Source organism: Ananas comosus, linkage group 4 (assembly GCF_001540865.1).
Source record: "Ananas comosus cultivar F153 linkage group 4, ASM154086v1, whole genome shotgun sequence".
Classification (NCBI taxonomy): domain Eukaryota; kingdom Viridiplantae; phylum Streptophyta; class Magnoliopsida; order Poales; family Bromeliaceae; genus Ananas; species Ananas comosus.
The window spans coordinates 11,981,493-12,004,010 of NC_033624.1; the positions used below are offsets into that span (position 1 = coordinate 11,981,493).

Genomic DNA, 22,518 nt, shown 5'->3' on the forward strand with positions numbered 1-22,518 from the left:
TCCTCTCTCTCTCTCTCTCTCTCTCTCTCTCTCTCTCTCGCCCCCGCGCCATCCATGGCGAAGAAGCGAAAGCTCTCGGTGAAGGCGGAGGCGCCGCTGCCGAGAACGAAGAAGAAGAGGAGGAGGAGGAGGAAGAGGAGGAGGAGGAGGACGACGACGACGAGGAGAAGGACCCCTCTTCTATAGAGCAGCTCCTAGAGCCCTTCCCCAAGGACCAGCTCGTGGAGCTCCTCCGCGACGCTGCCGTGAACCACCGCGACGTCCTCGAGCAGGTCCACCGCGTCGCCGACGCCGACCCCGCCCACCGCAAGATCTTCGTCCACGGCCTCGGCTGGGACACCACCGCCGAGACCCTCGCCGCCGCCTTCTCCCAGTACGGCGATATCGAGGACTGCAAGGCCGTCGCGGACAAGGCCACCGGCAAGTCCAAGGGCTACGGCTTCATCCTCTTCAAGCGCCGCAGCGGCGCCCGCCGCGCCCTCAAGGAGCCACAGAAGAAGATCGGCAGCCGCATGACCTCCTGCCAGCTTGCCTCCATGGGCCCCGCGCCGCCGCCGGCACCCCCAGTCTCCGAGTACACCCTGCGCAAGATCTTCGTCAGCAACGTCGGCACCGACGTCGACCCCCAGAAGCTGCTCCAGTTCTTCGCCAAGTATGGCGAGATCGAAGAGGGCCCGCTGGGGCTCGACAAGGCCACGGGGAGGCCCAAGGGGTTCGCGCTCTTCGTCTACAGGTCCGTCGAGAGCGCGAGGAGGGCGCTGGAGGAGCCCCACAAGAACTTTGAAGGTCACGTGCTGCACTGCCAGAAGGCGATCGATGGGCCGAAGCCCGGTAAGCAGGGAGGGTTTCACTACCATGGTGGCTCCTCCGGTAAAGGGCACAAATCCCACCACTATAATGGGGGTTCTGGGTATGGTGGTCGAATGGGCGGCGGAGGCGGCGGAGGGCATTTGATGGCTCCTCCAGCTCCTGCCCTAGGGTATAATCAGGGCGGCCAACCCGCGGGTGCAGCCGCGGCTGGGGGGTTGAACCCGGCTTTAGGGCAGGCCCTGACTGCTCTCCTTGCTAGCCAAGGAGCAGGGTTGGGCTTGAATAACCTCTTGGGTGCACTGGGTTCTGGAGGCCAGGTTGCTAACCAGGCAGGACCCGGGCCTGCAGCGAATAGTGGGGTTTATGGTAATCAGGTGCCTGCAGCTGGTGGAGGAATGCAGGGTGGGTACGGGAATGCACCGATGGGGCAGGGAGGACCCGGGAGGAACCCGCACATGGGTGGTGCGGGGCCTTACGCCGGTCACTAGGTAAGAGTCAGGTAATGACATGCTAATGTGCTATCTCTTTGTGTAGCGGTACACGTATTTTTGTAGGCTGCTAACATGTGATCAACCTTTATCTCCGGGCTCAATTCTTATGGCATTATATTTGCGTCAGCTCTTCCTTTTGCATGATTTAAGACCTTCCATAGTTCCCTGTTTAGTTGCCTTTGAGGTTTCAATTCACTCTTCTGTGAGTTTGGAAAAAGGGGGATTGAGCTGATGTATTCTTAGGTTATTCGAATGGGTTCAACGGACACTAAAAAGAAAGAACTTCCACAGGTGCAGATGATAAGTTGATAGAGAGAACTGTAGTTAAGTGCCTCTGATGAGAGTTGTGCAATGGGGTGGATAAATTAATTGATTAATTAAGTAATATGCTCCACACAAATCTTTGCTGATTAAATAAATTTGAAGGTGGATGTTTAGGGCTCTAAGCTCCATTTATTCTTTCCGTGTAGAGGTGCTGTTGGCTGTTGTTTTTGTTAGGCAGTATACCCTGCTTTTAGATGAAATTGAATTTAGTTAACTTGCGACTATGTGAGACATTGTGTAGAAAAATAAGTGTTGGGTGAAACAGGTACAGTGGTAAAGAGCATGATTCTTATGTTATAAGAAATGACCTCAGGCTTCAGCCAGTAGGAGAATGAACATGCCCTAATTTTCAATTGGTGGTGGTTGATGCCTTGCTGATAGACCAAAATATTCACACTTGATAAATTTATATGTGTGAATTATATACTATAAGATAACAGTCTATAGTATATATATGTTTAATTTGTCAAGAAAATATCTATATCCGCCTATAGTACTGAAATATATTACTGTTTTTATTTATTTTTTCATATTTGATGTTAATATAGAATATAGAACTACGTAATCTTTAGACGTTATTATTGACAAAGGCTGTAATGTAGAATAACAAACATATTGATGTACTCTTAATTATCAACAAATGATATATTAAGGTTATATATTGGAACAGTGACCTGTCATGCCTTTGGGACATTTACCAGCATAGTTGTTGTAATAGTGCTGTATCATTTTAATATTTGGATAATTTTGTTGTTGGCATGTATATACACTATTCTTGTGGTAAATTTGATTTGTATTAGTAGATTGTTCTCAATAATACTCTTCTCATTTAAGTATATTATAAAATATAAATATGTAATGTTTACTCTTTTCCATATCAGATACATCTGAATATTCCATCTGCAGTGCAATTTTTTTATTGACAGCTTTGTATTTCCATTATGATTCTGTATTCTCTATTTTTCCTCTTCCACATCTGTTTTTTTGTTGTTTCATAATAAATCTCATGTATTAGCTGGTTTCATTTACTTCCAAATTGCATATTAACTGTTCTTCAAAATGAAACTGCTGCTTTACATTCAAATGTTTCAAAGGCTAATTTGTTTCACCAGTGAGATCTTTTTATGTTGTTTATACTTCTAAATCAAGGAAAAAAGACTTTTCATGCTCTCTTTTTTTGATCTAAAGACTTTCATGCTCTCTTTTTTGATCTTGCAGATGCTTGAGTAGATGCTTATATCTATTTTGTTGTGGAAAGATGATTCCTCTGGAGTTCCTGCTTCTGCGACTATGCTGTTTTCAACTTTTTATAACTACTCATTACTCTAAAACTTTAGTTTTTTATCATAAGAACTTTGATATGTCTTTTATCCAATCATTTTAGCAGCACTTTTAGCAACTCTATTAGTTTCTAAAAAGCCTGCTATATGGCTTGTGACGGTATTTGTAAACGACTTTGTGAGTTTAAAGCACTTTGAGATGTTAACTGTTATCAAGTAACGTATTTTCTAATCAGTATTTCACTATTTCTCGAATTGAAAGGAATAACCTTTTTGAGGATCTATCAAATTGCAAAAGTTAAGTGTTTTCATTCTCAAGTACAGGTTGCATTTATGACCGTATCGTCTTATCGAAATTCCAAAAGCTAGCTGCTTTTAAATCAGTGTTATTTTTTTATTCTATCTTGTGATGGTTGTGTTCTTTGACTTGTTGCACACAGATGGGAGTGATTAATAGATGTACTTGCCTGTGAAATTAATTGCAGATACTAATGTGGTTCTGTGCAGGGTAAGTTTTGGGAGATCGATAATCCTTTTTGTGTAGGAATTTCATGTCCTTTGTGTTTGTGGGAACTTAACCGTTTGTTTCCCTTTCTTACGGAGTATGATTTTTTATTCTGGTTTTTGTTTTTGTTGTGTTCTGTGTGTTCATCAAAATTCACCGGTTTTCTCTTGACAATTGCTGGAATCTCTCTACGAAATTTATGAAGTATTCTCTTAGACATTTGCTGGAGTCTCTCTATGAAACTTGCTATGTTTTTTGGAATGTTTTTTGGGTCATAAATCCATCACCCAAGAAATTGTTGCATGAGCTTTTAGTTTGGTATTTTTCCAAAAGTTTCGGAGATACTGTCGTTCAGTTCGAAAATTTGGAAAGTTGAATTCCAATATATTTTCCTTTGAGAGATGAAAAGCAAAAAAAAAAAAGTGTGGTTTACTGGCCCAATATTTATCAGTAATTTAAACAGGATTTAAATTTTTTATATTTGTCTATTTGCTTTGAGACTGTTTCTAAGAGTAAAACAGTGTTTACCAAGCTCTACCCAGGCTCAAACTTTTGACCTTCATCTTTGGCTTGATGATTTTAAATTGGAAAGTATTGCAAATAAAGTCGGCCTATATAGGAATTAAGAAGCTACCCTGTTGTATTTTTATCGTTGAACACTATCACTTTTTGACCCTTTTTTTGACGAGAATACAGTAAGTGAAGTTTCTCGTTTAAATTATGAGTGATTGGTATTTAATACTGTTTTACCCTTGAGCTTTGAAGAGACTTCACACGACTTTTGTGCCTCAGTCGGACGCCTTGGTGCCAGTCTGCAACGGTAATATTGATCATTACCTGATTGAGTTTTGAGGTATGTAGCTGGATCGCCAATCAGTAGTGTTTGAAATTTGCTTTGATACATCATTTGCAATCACCTTTCTCCCAGTTCGGTGATTTTGGATTTGAAAGTTTTAACAAAATTAGGTGCAAACGCATTCATCAATGAGAGTTCAATTATTTATGGTTTTTGATAAAACTTTTCAACAAGAGCTGGTTGGAAACAGATTCTCAAGTGAGAAATGTGTAGATTTTGGGCATAAATGGAAGAGAATTTAAACCATTTTGGAAAGTGCGCTTATATTAAACGTCGACATCATTTCTTTTGGAGAACCTATAATATGTGGATTCAAGAACTAACTTTATTTTGTTGTTTACTAGATATCATGAAGAAATTTTTGTTATTTTTCTTTAAGTCAGTTGGAGCAGTGCATTTATACCACCGTGATATGGTCACAACTCATTGTCATGCTTATTAGATGTTACAGTTGATTTGCCAATTGCCCTGGATAGACAGCTTTGGGAGTGCCTGTACATCTATTAAGAAGTTTCAGAGTATTGATTGTTTAAGTCTTGTAGCACCCCAAGGATAATTCTAGTTGGAAGTGCACCAGATATCAAATTTTTCGGTCAGATCCTGTTGATAAGCTTGGCTATTTTTGGATGCTCTGATGCAGACCGAATAAATTAGACTGTTATTTGGATTCTCTAATTTTAATTTACTGTATATTTGTGTAATCAGGTGGTACAACATAGAGAAAGGCAAGAAAAAAAAACAAATCTTAAGTAGTGAGGGAGAAGTAATTAAGTGAGAGCAGATGGCCAATCTAGATTCTAGGCATAAGAGGAAAGTAGTAGACAGAGACGGACAAAAAGAAGAAACAAGTTTTATTAATTAAATCTCATCGTACATCAACCTTAGTCGCGGACAAAAAGAAGAAACAAGTTTTTTTAAGTGAGAGCAGATGGCCAATCTAGATTCTAGGCATAAGAGGAAAGTAGTAGACAGGGACGGACAAAAAGAAGAAACAAGTTTTATTAATTAAATCTCATCGTACATCAACCTTAGTCGCGGATCCCTACTTTTCTCTTCTATATAAGCAGTATCAAGTTGGCCCAAAGTAAGTTTTTGGTTATCCATGAACATTCCTAATGGATGTACTATCATAGGAGTCTTTTTTTTTTTCAATAAAATTTGTTATCTTCCATTGAGCCCTGACATTTCTAGAGTCTAGAATTGTTGGGAGATAATTGGAGTGAATTTCCTTGTTGGTCCTTTGATGCTCTTCACCGCAACGAGATTTTCTGAGAAAACCCAACACTACTTATTTTCCGTAGAGTGACCTTCCTTATCTTAGCTGTAATTTTAAGTGTAGCTGGGACTGAACAATTAGAACTTTAATGTCTGTCATTAATGGCACCTGTTCTAAATTCTCTTACTATTTCTAAGAGGGAAAATTAGAAAATAAGTATAAAGTTTTAATTGGAGATAATTTGTTAGTTCCAGATGACATTTTGTAAGTTACTACTGCTTAATGTTACATATGACTGGTTTTGATGGTTGCTAAAATGTCATGGGAATAATATGCCCTTTTTTTTCTTACTCTGTATAGCACCAATTAGTTTGATTACGCTTCTTTAGGTTATGTCTCAAACTATAGCAACTACCATTCTGTTCTTTTTAAAAGCAGATTTTTCATCTGTTTCAAGAAAGGAACATAGCAAACAAGAAATGATTCATAAATCCAATTTGTTTGCAAAGTTAAGATTTTTTTTTAGATGTTGAGGTTGGAAATAAGCATGGATAATTCAATATAATCTTATGATAGGTGTTTGGAGGAGATTTGACCGATCTAGTGCACTTAAATTGTCGAGGAAAGTATGATGTTCAAAGATAATCTGATAATGGCGTTTAGACAGGTATGCTAAGCTCTGTATACCTAAATACTTGAGGTAAGATTAAATCAATGCAACAATGTTTTAGTTTGGCCTTATATTATCTCAAATTATGGATCTATGGTTATAATCTCTCGATAGGATTTTAATGAGATTTCTTAAATTAGAAATACCTATGTAGTTGAATATAACTTTAGGTTATTTTGGATTAATATGTTTCTGGGCTAAACTCGATGATAGAATTTAAAATGAATTTGTTATATTCTATTCGTTCGAATTCTTGAAGTTTAGATCTACGATTATTGTCAATTTTTCAACTTAAATATGATCTCATAAGAAGATTTTATACAAAAAAATGATTAAGGTCAGCAAAGTTTTGAGAGATTAACGTCGAGCTGCTTAAGTGTATTTATGGTGACAGTTTCTTACAAGTGTATCTTTGTCGGTTGTTCGACCTTTCTTTCACACTTATTCCCTGTGATTCAAAAGGGTTCTTTTCCTCCGCCTGAAGGAAAGAAACTTGTGTGTATTCTATTCCATCGCAGAAACCTTCAATTGTTAGCTAAATTATTGAATATGTGGTGCCTCCTTTTTGAACTGCTTTAGCAGTAGATGAATTTGAGGTGGCATTTTCGGGTGAAGCTGAAAGTATTGTTTGTTATTAATCAGCAATCAATGTAGTTTTATGGTGCCTTTGTGAAAAATCGTATAAAGATATATGCATGCACAACAGTCTTCATGAAAGACACCTTTGGTTCTTGTCTGTTAGTATTCCCTTGTCTGTTAAGACTGCAAAACAATTGTCTGAACTGCTCCGATACTTGTTTCTTCATTGCATCACATCATGTAGAGCATATTCAAGTCTCTTAGCGATTTTAAGTTGTGTTCCAATTTGTTTCTTCATTGCATCACATCATGTAGAGCATATTCAAGTCTCTTAGCGATTTTAAGTTGTGTTCCAATATGTTCTGATCGTCTTAGCATGTCATGTAGAACTCTTTCCCTAGCACCTATTTTTCTACTGTTTGGCATGTACTGAAAGTGCAATTTGCTTTTCCCTTTTTATACATGGGTTTAGAAAACCTAGAAGAATGCAAGCTTCATATTTTCAACAGATATGGTGGTTGTCTAATGTTGAAGTACATGGCTTTTACATGTTATATTAACGAAGTACTCGATTTAATAATACATTTAAGGTTCTTTTTGTATTTTTTATATTGTTTTTCTGGATGATATTTGAAACTTCCTTTTTTGGTGCTATACGAAAGAGCATTCATGCAATGGTTCTGAGCCCCCTCGGTTTGCTGGTGTTGAATAGAAAATATTTTCATTGTCCTTCTGGTTTTTTTTTTTTTTTTTTATTTATTTATTCTGATGAATGAATTTAAAAAATTTACGGTGGATTTACTATTTATTTTGTTGTTCGACATTTTTAAGGAATTGGACGACTTTGGTTGTATTCATTTTTACTTGAATTAGGGGGCTGTGTATAAGATTTATACCCCTTCACCAACCACCTTTTCCCCTTAATATGTTTTAAAATTGTCCTGCTTGTTCGGCTAGCCTAAATTGGCATTCAAATAAAATTGGTTTCATACTCTTATACAAAATTGACTTTGTCGTAAAACTTTGTTGATAAAAAAGAATTTAGTTGTAATGTTATTCTTTCTTGTTTTGTGGAGAAGAATAATTAGAAAATGAAGATGTATTCGGGCGTTCCGTGGTGTCAAATTCTATACTATCCAGTGATGACCATTAGCTAGTAATTTTCCGATAACTATGTCTATTATTTCATCAAGTTCGAATAAACGTGGTCAGAACATTAAGCCTTGTCTCAGATATTGATAAAAAAGTGCTCTCGAAAACTTGCATAACATCTACCAAATTAAGTCACTACTATCCGAGTCCTTGCTGTCTCCTCGAAGATGCAATTTTTATTATTAGGAAAAAAAACGACTGTAATCTGTAAATCGACCAGTGTGTAAATGAAATATAATTTAGCTTGTAAGTTTTATTTAAGCCCTTCGCGGTTTGTAAATTGTACTATTTTCAGGTCGGGACCAAGAACTCGGCCCAGTGATAATAGTACGCCAAATTTTGGCGGCGCCGGCCCCGAGTGAGCTCAGAGGACGAGTAAGACGACGACGACGACGACGACGACGACGAGGGAAGCAAAACCCTTGGCTGAACCCTAAAAAATTTGTACGATGCTCAACACCAGTCGCCGTCGCCTCCTCCGACCCCCATCTCCTCGTGGCCTCGTCTTCTTCCTCCTCCCCCGTACGAACCCTTCCCCTCCCAAATCCCTCTCCCTATCCTCCTCCGTCGCCCCCTTCTCCCAAACCCTAACCTTCCTCATCGACTCCTGCGGCTTGTCCCCCGAATCCGCCATTTCCGCGTCCCAGAAGCTCCACCTCAAGAGCACCGAGAACCCTAACGCCGTTCTCCGCCTCCTCCGGGACTACGGCTTCGGCGAGACCCACATCTCCAAGCTCATCTCCAGGCACCCGGCCGTGCTCTCCAGCGACCCCCACCGGAACCTCAAGCCCAAGCTCGAATTCTTCCGCGGCTTCGGCTTCTCCGGCGAATCCCTCGTGCGCATCCTCACCTCGCATCCCCTGCTGCTGAGGCGGAGCCTCGAGAACCACATCATCCCCTGCTTCACCTTCCTCCGCACCCTTCTCCCCGCCGTAGGCGACATCGTCTTCGTCTTCACCCGCAGCCCCCATAGCCTCAATGCCGACCTCAACAAGTCCATCTTGCCGATCCTCGCCGTTCTCCGCGAGCATAACCTGCCCGAGGATAGGATTTCAAAGTTGCTGAAGATCCAGCCGGGAATTCTCCTGCTCCCACCCCGCCGCGCGAATGAGATCGTCGAGGAGGTGAAGGCCGCCGGGATCCCGACGTCCAATCCGATCTTCGTCTATGCGTTCCACACGATCGCCGGGCTGAAGAGGGTGAATTGGGACCGGAAGATGGCGGTTTACAAGAGCTTCGGCTTGTCGGAGGCGGATATCATTTCGTCGTTCCAGAGGCATCCTATGATCATGAAGATATCTGAGGAGAAGATTCGGCGTGGCCTCGAATTTTTTCTCAATAGGCTGAAGTTAATTCCGGATGATATTGCTAGGCATCCGATTCTCCTGCGGTTCAGCTTGGAGAAGAGGATCCTTCCGAGGTGCGCGGTGATGAGTGTTCTGAAGAGGAAGGGGAAGTTGAAAGAGAACTCGAGCGTGATCCCAGCGCTGCTGGCGACCACGAGTTCGTTCTTGGAGAGATATGTGACGCGGTATCAGGATGATGTTCCTGAGGTTCTCAAGGCTTATAACGGCGAAATCGAATTCAAAGGATGATCGGGAAATCGATTAAAGTAAGATGCTCTTGTTTCATTGGAATGAGAACTTAACTCTGTCAAAATGCAATGGTAGCAGTTGGATCTCTTTATATATCTCGGTGGATCGGTAGCTTTACTTGGTATAGTCGCCGACAAGCACCCTCATGTGGAGGCGAGAGTTCTTTAAGCATTCGCATTTCGCGAGGAACTTGGTGGTTTCTTATTAGAAGCTTAACAGTGCGTCTCTCTATGTTTTCTACTTACTTTTTTTTCCGCCTCTTTCTAAACTTCATGACACTCACAATTGATTAAACAAATCAAAGGGATCGAAACTTGTTAAGAAAATGCAGTGATAAAATTCTACTTCAACGTGCTGCTGATTATTCGAGCCTTTTGTTTTAGATGACATTAGTGTTACATTTATGACATGATTGCATGGAATTTGTTATTTAGTTTTGTTTTTACGGTTGGGTGCTTATTTATGTGTCGTACAAGAAGTTCCTGATGTGATATCCTGAGTTTGCAGAAAGTCAGTTTCTCCGCATTGTTTGCTGCAGAAAGGTGCCAAAGTAAGGCCTGTTCTGAGGTTTATTCCAGACAAAATTGAATTATTATTGACGCAAGGTGGCGATTATCGTTAAAGATTTGTGATTATAGTCACCTATTTGAGGCTATCACTATGTGAAGAGAGGTAAAAATTTTGTTCTCTCGGCTCTTCATCCATGTTATGATAATATATCTAATTTTGCTATTCTTCACATTCGTAAAACTAGGAATAAAAGTGGTTGTCTCACGCAGTTGTATCTTATTTTCGCCATCGATATGGTGCCTGTGGCAATTCTGCAGCTGCATCATTAGCGTTCGTTTTGTTCGAAAACCTTGTATTTGGGATTTGATTTATTTTCCAGGCCTGCATGCATGACTAGAAGTGACAAGTTTTTTCTGTATTTTTATGAACAGATGTATTGTCTGCTTGGCCACCCTCGTGGCTGCTAAAAGAGGGTGGCCGCTAAAAGATGTATCAGAACTGAGTACGATTTCGCAGTTTGGTAATGCATCTGCTCTAATCGTTTTATTCCTCATAACTGCAAGCATTTGTGAAAGTATCTACATACAATAAGTGATATTATTATGTCATTTATTTTATATTTATATATTTTTTGTAATACTGCGTCTTCTCCTATTTCATCAATATGTGCATGTAGATGGATTTTGATTTAACTTTGAAATTGGACTTAAATAGAACACAATCTGGGGTATTCACCACTATCTGAACACAAGTATAAATGGTTTCACTTTTTATCTTCTCGATTTGCTCTTATGATTTTTTGAAACTGCCTTTTTTGGTGGCATATGAGGGAACATTGGAGTCGTCTTTTTTATATATATATATTATATATATATATATATATATATATATATATAATATATATATAATTTAGCTCCTATGTTTTTAAAGTATCAAGACATTAGTGCTTGTAAATTTTTCTTTAGATTAAAAAATATATGGTTAGATGATGTGGGTTCCTAGGTGAGTAAATGATTGGTTGAATAGTATAATCTAACGGGTGTAAATGATCAACAGTGCTGATCTAACGTTAAAATCTACAAGTACAAAGTAATTGGTTTTTACAAGCACCATAGCCGACTCTATATATATATATATATATAATATATATATATATATTTTATTTATTATTTTATTAATCATTTTCATCCGTTAGATCATACTATTTAACCAACTACCCACTCAACCCTAAGGACCACTATCATTTTAAGTGGGACCACCATACTCTAACCACAACATCCATCAATCAATGATTAAAAATTTATAAGTATAAGGGTTATACTCATAAGAGTATAGTAAGCTGGTATTGTAGCCAGCCCTATATATATAATTATATATAATATATATATCTTCAGTCCTTTTTTTTCACTTTTTCTTATTGTGGATGAATGAATTTATAAATTATTTGAATTTTATGACTGGTTTTCATTGGTGTACTGTGATTGATTTTGATAGTTGCTCATTTGTTGCTCTACATTTTTTTGAATTGGACAGTTTGGAATATTTTATTATTAAGAGACTATTAGTAGATGCGTCAAGTGTAACTTTTTTGTTATTTAGGTGTGAAATAAAATTGCTAAATTTCAAATAGTAAAAAGCTCATTTTTATATGTCATCTTGTCATTTGAAAATTTTCACTGCGCACATCCGATAATCGTTGAATTTAAATGTTGGTAAATTTTTTTTTTCAAATTTTATTAGAATAAAAAATATATAAAATAAGTAAATAATATAAGTCGGAAGATAAATCACAAGGAAACAGTGAGTGCGAAGCATTGTTCTTAACGAAAGAAGGTTACTAGGTATCAATATGCCCAACGTTGATAGGGTGTAAGCCGAACACGAGCGAGCTGGGTCTAACAAGCTGAACATGAGCTGGTTCGATAAAATATCGAGCAAAAAATTCAGGCTCGTATTCGGCTCGTTTATTAACGACCGAATACGAGCTGGCTCACGCTGGCCAACGAAAATAAAATTAAAAATGATTAGATTAAATATATATAAAAATAAATTTATAGTTAAAATTTTACATATAAATAGTTTTTTATAATTAAACTCGCATTTATATTTTATTTTGCTAAAAAAAATAATAAAATATATATTATATATAATTATTTATTATATATAAAAATATAAATAAATAAATTATATAAATATAAAATATATGTATTCGAGCTGTTATCGAGCCGAACACGAACGAACTGACCCAGCTCGTGTTGGCTCGTTTATTAAATGAGCTGAAAAATACAGCTCGTGTTCGCGTCGTTTACTAAACGAGCGAGCCATCTCGAGCTCCATTCTAGCCGAACAATCAGCTTATATATATTATATATATATATATATATATATATATATATAATATATATATAATTTAGCATCCTATGTTTTTAAAGTATCAAGACATTAGTGCTTGTAAATTTATTCTTTAGATTAAAAAATAATGGTTAGATGATGTGGGTTCCCTAGGTTGAGTAAATGATTGGTTGAATAGTATAATCTAACGGGTGTAAATGATCAACAGTGCTGATCTAACGGTTAAAAATCTACAAGTACAAAGTAATTGGTTTTTACAAGCACCATAGCCGACTCTATATAATATATTATATAATATATATATATATATTTTATTTATTATTTTATTAATCATTTCATCCGTTAGATCATACTATTTAACCAACTACCCACTCAACCCTAAGGACCACTATCATTTTAAGTGGGACCACCATACTCTAACCACACATCCATCAATCAATGATTAAAAATTTATAAGTATAAGGGTCTATACTCATAAGAGTATAGTAAGCTGGTATTGTAGCCAGCCTATATATATAATTATATATAATATATATATCTTCAGTCCTTTTTTTTCACTTTTTCTTATTGTGGATGAATGAATTTATAAATTATTTGAATTTTATGACTGGTTTTCATTGGTGTACTGTGATTGATTTTGATAGTTGCTCATTTGTTGCCTACATTTTTTGAATTGGACAGTTTGGAATATTTTATTATAAGAGACTATTAGTAGATGCGTCAAGTGTAACTTTTTTGTTATTTTAGGTGTGAAATAAAATTGCTAAATTTCAAATAGTAAAAAGCTCATTTTTATATTGTCATCTTGTCATTTGAAAATTTTCACTGCGCACATCCGATAATCGTTGAATTTAAATTGGTAAATTTTTTTTTCAAATTTTATTAGAATAAAAAATATATAAAATAAGTAAATAATATAAGTCGGAAGATAAATCACAAGGAAACAGTGAGTGCGAAGCATTGTTCTTAACGAAAGAAGGTTACTAGGTATCAATATGCCCAACGTGATTAGGGTTGTAAGCCGAACACGAGCGAGCTGGGTCTAACAAGCTGAACATGAGCTGGTTCGATAAAATATCGAGCAAAAAATTCAGCTCGTATTCGGCTCGTTTATTAACGACCGAATACGAGCTGGCTCACGCTGGCCAACGAAAAAAAATTAAAAATGATTAGATTAAATATATATAAAAATAAATTTATAGTTAAAATTTTACATATAAATAAGTTTTTTTATAATTAAACTCGCATTTATATTTTATTTTGCTAAAAAAAATAATAAAATATATATTATATATAATTATTTATTATATATAAAAATATAAATAAATAAATTATATAAATATAAAATATATGTATTCGAGCTGTTATCGAGCCGAACACGAACGAACTGACCCAGCTCGTGTTGGCTCGTTTATTAAATGAGCTGAAAAATACAGCTCGTGTTCGCGTCGTTTACTAAACGAGCGAGCCATCTCGAGCTCCATTTCTAGCCGAACAATCAGCTTGCTCGCGAACAGCGAGCTGGATTGCCACCCTATGTGTGAGCGGAACTCATAAGCAAGCTCAAAAAATAAAAAAAATAAAAAAATAGAAAATAAAATAAAATAAAATAAAATATATTTTATTAGGTATCTTCATGCTCAACGGTTACTAGGCATCTTCATGCTCGACGTGTGAGCGGAACTCAAAAAAATAAATTTCAGGTTTGGACGAACTACACGCCCCGGTGATCATAGGCCGAGGACGAGGACGGCGAACACAATTACACAAAACCCTTCCCCAAACCCTCCGAAGGACAAAACTAAAAAAAGAAAGGAAAAGAAAAGAAAAAGGTGTAGTACGTACGATGCTCAACTCCATTCGCCATCGCCATCGCCTCCTCAGGCCCCCTTCTTCTCCACATGGTCTCGCCTTCCTCTTCCTCAAATCCCTCTCCTCCACCACCTCCTCCGTCGCCCCCCACTCCCAAACCCTAACCTTCCTCATCGATTCCTGTGACTTGTCCCCCGAATCCGCCATTTCCGCGTGCCAGAAGCTGCGCTTCAAGAGCACCGAGAACCCTAGCGCCGTCCTCCGCCTCCTCCGCGACTACGGCCTCGGCGAAACCGACGTCTCCAGGATCGTCTCCAGGCACCCGTCCGTGCTCTCCTTCGACTCCCGCAGGATCCTCAGGCCGAAGATCGAGGCTCTCCGCAGCTTCGGCTTCTCCGGCGAGTCGCTGGTGCGCGTCCTCACCGTCCAACCCGTGCTGCTGACGCGGAGCCTGGAGAGCCACATCGTCCCCTGCTTCACCTTCCTCCGCACCCTCCTCGCCGCCGCCGACGGCGACATCGTCTCCGTCTTCACCCGCAACCCCCAGGTTCTCAACGCCGACCTCAACAAGTCCATCTTGCCCATCCTCGCCGTCCTCCGCAAGCACAACCTGCCCGAGGAGAGAATCTCTAGGCTCGTCAAGATCCATCCCAGAGTGCTCATTCTCTCGCTCCGCCGCGTGAACGAGATCGTCGACCAGCTTAAGGCCGCCGGGGTCCTGCCGTCCGATCTGGCCTTCATCTACGCGTTCCGCGTGGTCGCCGCACAGAAGAGCGCGAGCTGGGACCGGAAGGTGGCGGCCTTCGAGAGCTCCGGGCTCTCGGCGGCGGACGTCGCTTCGTCGTTCCGGAGGCACCCCTGGGTCATGCTGACGTCCGCGGAGAAGATACGGCGAAGCCTCGAGTTTTTTCTCCGCCGGCTGAAGCTCGCCCCCGACGACATCGTTCGGCATCCGATTCTCCTCAAGTTCAGCCTGGAGAAGAGGATCCTTCCCAGGTGCGCCGTGATGAGCCTTCTTAAGAGGAAGGGGAAGTTGGAAGAGAGCGCGAGTGTCGTCCGGGCGCTGCTGGTGACCACGAGCTCATTCTTGAAGAGATATGTGGTGAGGTATCAGGATGATGTTCCTGCGGTTCTCAAGGCTTACAACGGCGAAATCAAATTCAATGGATGATTGGGAAATCGATCGAAGTAGGATGCTCGAATTTAACTCTTAGGACGGCAATGGTAAGAGAATCGCCGGCAAGCACTCACTCTCTTGTACGAGGTAATGAGCTTTTAAGCATTTGCAGTTTGCAAGGATCTTCCTTGTCTCCGATTAGAAGCTTAACACCTCTTTTGTGCTGCTTACATAGTACGCCGAACAATTCTTGATGCGTTAATAGAGAAGCAACTAGCTAGCTAGGAATCCAAAATGTTTATCTCGGATTAAAAGTCTTAGATCGTGGCCCAATTGCAAATTGTAACACCTGATGTTCAAAAGGTTGAAATTTCCTACTTAATTTATACGCTGGTTTATCGTCTTCAGTTCAGTTTCTTTTCTTTAAGAAAACTCAGGTCAAAAGAGGTCCAGCGTAGTTGGTTCGGAAAGTTTTCAAACAAAGAAGAAGATCCTCACAAGATTTGGTTAGAGGAGAACATCTTGCTATTCTTCGGATGGCAAGAAATCTTTTTCCTTGCTTCTTTTTATGAAATATGTCATCTAAACACTAGCTTGTCTGCATTTACTTTGCCTCTTCACTTTTGAGTGTCGTCAATTAAACAACTTACTCAAATGAAATCCCCAAGAGACTAGCTCTGTTGATTTTCATCTTTTGTTTCGCCTCTCTTTCTAGAATTCTCGGCACTTAGAATTGAACAACGAAATCAAAGTGAGAAGAACTTTAATGTCCTGCGGATGATCTAGGCCTTTTGTGTTTGGGATGAAGTGTTACATCTACGGCACGATTGCATGAAATTGGTTGTTTTATTTTGTTTTTACCCCTAGATTGCTAATTAATGTTTTGAACAAAGAGTCCCTGATGTAATACCTATTGCAAGTTTTTACAAGGTCGGTTTCTTCTGCATTGTTTGCTGAATAGAAGTGCTTAGACATAGGCCCTGTTATGAGGTTTATTCTGAGACAAAATAGAACTGTTATCGGCATAAGGTGGTGATCATTGTTAAAGAATTGTGATTACAGTCTCCTATTCGAGGCTTTTACTATGTGATGGGACCGAAATTTTGCCTCGTCTCTTCATCTATATTATGAAAATATATCTAATTTTGCTATTTCTTCGCATTTGTACAACTAGGAATAAAAATGGTATCGCGCAGATGTATCTATTTTCGCGAACTCTATAGTACCTGTGGTTTTGTTATTAGTCTTTTAATTCTGCAGTTGCATTACAGCGCTAGTTTTGTTCAAAATCTTGTATTCGGGATACTCAGATTCTGCAGTTTTTTTTTTTTTTTTTTTTTTTTGCCCATAGTTTTGTTTGGCAGTACATTGATACACCTGCTTTAGTCATTTTATTCATATAACTTAAAGCATTTGTGGGACTATGTTTATTATTGCTAAGTCGTGCATTTTAATTTAATTTATTATTTTTTTTTAGTAATTTGATTGCTAGTCATATAATTATTATTATTATTATTATTATTATTATTTTTTAGGTTTTAAGGTATTTACATATAAGAACTAATATTGTTTTGTTTATGGTATTTGATTTTTGTTTTTCTAAATCCTGCCTCTTCGCCTATTGCAATATGTGCATCACTGCGAGTGGAAGGATTTGATTTTACTCCAATAGAAAATAAGCAATTTATCTATGGGTTTTACCAACTGCAGTCATTTACAAAATGTTAGTAAAATTAAAGGCTTATTTTACTGTCAAGAGGCTGCTATCGCGGATTGCGAATAATGTGGGTCGAAGAGCTATTCGACAATGTTATTTAGTCAAGGATTAATCACTGATATCATAAACAGTAATGTTAGCGAGATATCATAAATATGCAAGTATTTTTTAATTATATTATATAGCATTATTATTATATATTATTATTTTAGTATAATATTTAATTGTAAAATGCTCATTTGTAGACCAAATTTGGTAGATATAATTTTTCCAGTTTTACCTTTTATAATAGAAATAAAATTGGTAAATATTAATCATAAATAAAATTAAAAAGTGTACTAATGAAGAAAAAATAAAAATATAAAAAAATTTACTAGATTTATTCAGAATAGTATTGGTTTACTAGTTTGCTTGTGTGTGTGTGTGTGTGTGTGTGTGTGTGAGGAAAGTAGTTGGTGCTCCGAGTCCACCCGCCAGGGGGAGCGGAGGAAGAGCACGACGACGAGTCGACGAACGCAAAACCCTTCCCCAAACCCTAGAAAAAAAGTGTCGACTACGATGCTCAACTCCATTCGCCATCGCCATCGCCATCGCCTCCTCAGACCCCCTTCTTCTCCACACGGCCTCGCCTTCCTCTTCCTCAAATCCCTCTCCTCCACCACCTCCTCCGTCGCCCCCCACTCCCAAACCCTAACCTTCCTCATCGACTCCTGCGGCTTGTCCCCCGAATCCGCCATTTCCGCGTCCCAGAAGCTGCGCTTCAAGAGCACCGAGAACCCTAGCGCCGTCCTCCGCCTCCTCCGCGACTACGGCTTCGGCGAGACCCACATCTACACGATCATCTCCAGGCACCCGAACCTGCTCTCCTGCGATTCGCACAGGATCCTCAGGCCGAAGATCGAAGCTCTCCGCAGCTTCGGCTTCTCCGGCGAGTCGCTGGCGCGCGTCCTCACCGTCCAACCGGCGCTGCTGACGCGGAGCCTGGAGAAGCACATCATCCCCTGCCTCACCTTCCTCCGCACCCTCCTCGCCTCCGACGGCGACTTCGTCTCCGTCTTCACCCGCTACCCCCGCGGCCTCAACGCCGACCTCAACAGGTCCATCTTGCCCATCCTCGCCGTCCTCCGCAAGCACAACCTGCCCGAGGACAGGATCCCTAAGCTCGTCAAGATCCATCCGAGAATCCTGATTCTCACGCTCCGCCGCGCCATCGAGATCGTCGACGGGCTTAAGGCCGCCGGGGTCCTGCCGTCCGACCTCCTCTTCATCTACGCGTTCCGCGCGGTCGCCGGACAGAAGAGCGCGAGCTGGGACCGGAAGATGGCGCTCTTCAAGAGCTTCGGGCTGTCGGAGGCCGACGTCGTTTCGGCGTTCCGGAGGCACCCGTGGGTCATGCTGACGTCCGAGGAGAAGCTACGGCGGGGCCTCGAGTTTTTTCTCCGTAGGCTGAAGTTTGCTCCGGACGACATCCTTAAGCATCCAATTCTCCTGTGCTACAGCTTGGAGAAGAGGATCCTTCCCAGGTGTGCGGTGATCACTGTTCTGAAGAGGAAGGGGAAGTTGGAAGAGAGCTCGCCCCTCATCCCGGCGCTGATAGAGCCCGTGCCATCATTCTTGAAGAGATTTGTGATGCGGTATCAGGATGATATTCCTGAGGTTCTCAAGGCTTATAACCGCGAAATCAAATTCAATGGATGATTGGGAAATTGACTGGAGTAAGATGCTCGAATTGGTAAGAGAATCGCCGACAAGCAGTCTCATGTATGAGGTAACGAGTTCTTTAAGCATTTGCAGTTTGCAAGGATCTTCCTGATCTCTGATTAGAGGCTTAAACACCTCTACCTCTTTTGTGTTGCTTACATAGTGCGCCGAACAATTCTTGTGTGATGCATTAATAGTGAAGCAACTAGCTAGCCAGGAATTCATATGTTTATCGCGGATTAAGAGTCTTAGATCGTGGCCCAATTGCAAATCATAACACTTGGAAGTTCAAAAAGTTGAAATTTCCTACTTAATTTACAAACTCATATGCCAGTTTATAGGGGGCTTGGGCGGTCCAGTTCAGTTGGTTCCGAAAGTTTTCAAACCAAGAAGAAGATTCTCACACAAAAGGATAGAAAAGATTTGGTTGGAGGAGAACATCTTGCTATTCTTCAGATGGCAAGGGAAAACGCAAGAAATCTTTTTCCTTGCTCCTTTTTATGAAATGTCATCTAAACGCTGGCTTGTTTGCATTTACTTTGCCTCTTTACGTTTGGAGTGTCGTCAATTGTAGAACTAGTCAAATTAAATCCCCAAAAATCGTTTGGTTCGGGGGTATAGGTAAGAAATGCTTATTTCAGAGATAGATATAAGTTCAGATATAAATAAGATATAGACCAATTTTGCGTTTGGATAAAAATTAGATTGTTTTCAGAAATAAGAAAAGTAGCTATAAATAAAAAATAATGATATTACACTCTTATTATATTTGAATTTGAATTTTTAAATTTTAAATTTATATTTTGAAATTTAAAATTTTAATTTTTAATTTTTAAATTTTAAATTTAAAATTTAAGATCAAATTTAAATTTGAAAAATATAAAATGTCAAATTTTAAATTTGAAAAATTTAAAATATCAAATTTAAAATTTAGAATTTAAAATTATAAACTTTAATTTTAAAATTACAAATTATTTATTTTAAAAATTTAAAATTAAAATTAAAATTTTTTAATTTTAAATTTTAAAAATAAAAATAGGGGTGGGAACACCCACCTTTAGCGAGTTATCTGGAGATAATAATTTAATATTAATTAAATTAATTAATAATTTAATACTATAATTAAAATTAATTAAAATTTAATTAATTTTGTTCTTGGTTGTTTCAGAGATAAAGGTGGAACAATAATTTTAGATTTATAGCAAGTTATATCAGTTTATTTTAGATATTCGAAAATTACTGTTCCTCGGTACAAAAATTAGTGTTTGGATGTAAAGGTGGGGATAAGGAGTTATCCCCTTATCTCCGAACCAAACGTGGTGAGGAGACTAGCTTCGTTTATTTTCACCTTTTGTTTCGCCTCTTTCTGTAATTCTTGGCACTCACAATTGAGCAACAAAATCAAAGGGAGCGGAACTTTAATGATGTCCTGCAGATGATCCAAGCATTTTGTGTTTGAGATGAATAGTGTTACATTTACGATACGGTTGCATGAAATTGGTTGTTTTATTTTGTTTTGTTTTTACCCTTAGATCGCTAATTCATGTGTTGAACAAGCCGTCCCTGATGTAATATCTATCGAGTTTCTACAAGGTTGGTTTCTTCTCTTCTGCATTGTTTGCTGAAGAAAAATGCTGAGATATATAGTGCCTGTTATGAGGATTATTCTTAGACAAAACGGAATTACTATCGACATATTAAAGAATTGTGATTACAGTCTCCTCTTTTGAGGCTTACATTACAACCGATCATTTCTAGCGCAAGTGGCAAAGAGTTTGATAGTTGGTATTCGAGATTTTAAGTTTGAGTTCTAATCGATTTATATTTCCAGTAAAATTTATTTTTAAAAGAACTAAACGAAATGGATAGTACGCTACATTTTCTTAAAAAAAAGAAAAAAAAACATTCAAATGAGGCTTGATTAAGAATATATATATTTTTTAAAGGACTAAATTGGAAATATAAATCGACATAAAACACGCAGAAAAGAGAGTCATCTCTGAATCTGCGAACTGGTCATTCAATTTTTCAGCTGGGGGCCAACAATTTGGCCCGGTGAAGTANAAAAAAAAAAAAAAAAAAAAAACCAATCAAACAAGACTCTGCACGACATTAGTTCGCCTCTTTATGAGCCAAAAACAAAGTAGTACAAGACATAAAACACGCAGAAAAGAGAGTCATCTCTGAATCTGCGAACTGGTCATTCAATTTTTCAGCTGGGGGCCAACAATTTGGCCCGGTGAAGTAGCCGAGTTTGGTCGCGGGCCACCCGAGTTGGTCCTCTCGACAAACGCAAAACCCTCCTCCGAACCCTAGGAGAGAAAAAAAAAAAATCTCTACTACGATGCTCAACTCCATTCGCCATCGCCTCCTCCTCCTCCCCCCCACAAACCCTTCTCCCCCCAAATCCCTCTCCCTATGCTCCTCCTCCGTCGCCCCCTCCTCCCAAACCCTAACCTTCCTCATCGACTCCTGCGGCTTGTCCCCCGAATCCGCCCGGTCCGCGTCCCAGAAGCTCCTCTTCAAGAGCGCCGAGAACCCTAACGCCGTTCTCCGCCTCCTCCGCGACTACGGCTTCGGCGAGGCCCACATCTCGAAGCTCATCTCCAGCTACCCGGCCGTGCTCTCCAGCGACCCCCACAGCACCCTCCGGCCGAAGCTCGAAGCTCTCCGCAGCTTCGGCTTCTCCGGCGAGTCGCTGGCGCGCCTCCTCACCAACCAACCCGTGCTGCTGCGGCGGAGCCTGGAGAAGCACATCATCCCCTGCCTCACCTTCCTCCGCACCCTCCTCGCCGCCGAAGGCGACTTCGTCTCCGTCTTCGCCCGCAACCCCCACGGCCTCAACTCCGACCTCAGCAAGTCCATCTTGCCCATCCTCGGCGTCCTCCGCAAGCACAGCCTCCCCGAGGACAGGATCTCCAAGCTCGTCAAGATCCATCCGAGAATCCTGATTCTCCGGCCCCTCCGCGTGAGCGAGATCGTCGACCAGGTTAAGGCCGCCGGGGTCCCGACGTCCAGTCCGCTCTTCATCTACGCCTTCGCCACCGTCGCCGGGCAGAAGAGGGCGCACTGGGACCGGAAGACGGCGGTCTTCAAGGGCTTCGGGCTGTCGGAGGCCGACGTCGTTTCGTCGTTCCGCAGGCACCCGTTGGTCATGCAGACGTCCGAGCAGAAGATACGGCGAGGCCTCGAGTTTCTTCTCCATAGCCTGAAGCTTGCTCCGGACGACGTCGTTGGCAATCCGATTCTCCTGTGCTACAGCTTGGAGAAGAGGATCCTTCCCAGGTGCGCCGTGATGAGCCTTCTCAAGAGGGAGGGGAAGTTGGAGGAGAACTCGAGTGTCGTCCAGGCGCTGCTCGCGACCACGAGCTCGTTCTTGGAGAGATTTGTGATGAGGTACCAGGATGATGTTCCTGAGGTTCTCAAGGCTTATAATGGCGAGATTAAATCGAATTCCAAGGATGATGATTGGGAAGTCGAATGAAGTAACGTTGCTCCAGTTCCAGTTTCATTGCGGTGGCAATCTAACCAACTCTTAGGAAAGGCAATGGTAAGAAGGTAAGAGTTCATTGAGCAACATTTGCGTTTTGCAGTGGATGATGTTCCTGATCTCCAATTTAGAAGCTTAATAATACCTTTTCTTGTTGCTCAAATAGTATGCTGAACTGAACAATTTTAAGTTGTTTTATGATCAGTTCTTGATGCATCAGCAGTGGATCTGGTTGTCTCTTAATTCTGCAGCTGCAACATAGCTTTAGATGCATCTTTTTCTTGGTCACCTTGCGGCAATTGAAAGATGTATCAGAGCAGAGTGCAATTTTGCGGTACGGT

At 40.3% G+C, this 22,518-nt stretch overlaps 4 protein-coding genes across 5 annotated transcripts in view; all 4 read left to right on the top strand.

The window, feature by feature from the left end:
• The window catches only part of LOC109709104 (UBP1-associated protein 2A-like), a 3,357-nt gene extending 217 nt beyond the window's left edge, over positions 1-3,140 (top strand). Inside the window, exons 2-3 of the mRNA XM_020231173.1 lie at positions 85-1,298; positions 2,844-3,140. Of these exons, the coding sequence (XP_020086762.1) occupies positions 85-1,298 (1,214 nt within the window). The 3' untranslated portion in view covers positions 2,844-3,140. The remainder of the gene's footprint in view (positions 1-84; positions 1,299-2,843) is intronic.
• LOC109708948 (transcription termination factor MTERF8, chloroplastic-like) lies at positions 3,319-9,921 on the top strand. Of its 2 annotated transcripts, XM_020230914.1 has the most exons (3): positions 3,319-4,263; positions 6,059-6,149; positions 8,179-9,921. In XM_020230914.1, the coding sequence occupies exon 3, from the start codon at positions 8,333-8,335 to the stop codon at positions 9,476-9,478; it is 1,146 nt and encodes a 381-aa protein (XP_020086503.1). In that variant the 5' UTR covers positions 3,319-4,263; positions 6,059-6,149; positions 8,179-8,332; the 3' UTR covers positions 9,479-9,921. The 2 variants fall into 2 exon arrangements, with proteins under 2 accessions (XP_020086503.1, XP_020086505.1); XM_020230916.1 differs by lacking the exon at positions 6,059-6,149.
• LOC109708950 lies at positions 10,111-15,681 on the top strand. Its single transcript, XM_020230923.1, has 3 exons — positions 10,111-10,150; positions 10,420-10,508; positions 14,044-15,681. Exon 3 carries the CDS (start codon positions 14,187-14,189, stop codon positions 15,321-15,323), a length of 1,137 nt encoding a protein of 378 aa, XP_020086512.1. The 5' UTR covers positions 10,111-10,150; positions 10,420-10,508; positions 14,044-14,186; the 3' UTR covers positions 15,324-15,681.
• On the top strand, positions 16,820-22,393 carry LOC109709106. Its single transcript, XM_020231174.1, has 3 exons — positions 16,820-18,682; positions 19,022-19,146; positions 20,936-22,393. Exons 1-3 carry the CDS (start codon positions 17,545-17,547, stop codon positions 22,169-22,171), a joined length of 2,499 nt encoding a protein of 832 aa, XP_020086763.1. The 5' UTR covers positions 16,820-17,544; the 3' UTR covers positions 22,172-22,393.

Coding starts and splice junctions, on each gene's coding strand:
- LOC109708948 (XM_020230914.1), top strand. CDS start 8,333: ATGCTCAACACCAGTCGCCGTCGCCTCCTCCGACCCCCATCTCCTCGT.
- LOC109708950 (XM_020230923.1), top strand. CDS start 14,187: ATGCTCAACTCCATTCGCCATCGCCATCGCCTCCTCAGGCCCCCTTCT.
- LOC109709106 (XM_020231174.1), top strand. CDS start 17,545: ATGCTCAACTCCATTCGCCATCGCCATCGCCATCGCCTCCTCAGACCC. Junction 18,683..19,021: donor CGAAATCAAATTCAATGGAT/GATTGGGAAATT, acceptor CTCATATGCCAG/TTTATAGGGGGCTTGGGCGG. Junction 19,147..20,935: donor ATCTTGCTATTCTTCAGATG/GCAAGGGAAAAC, acceptor CCGGTGAAGTAG/CCGAGTTTGGTCGCGGGCCA.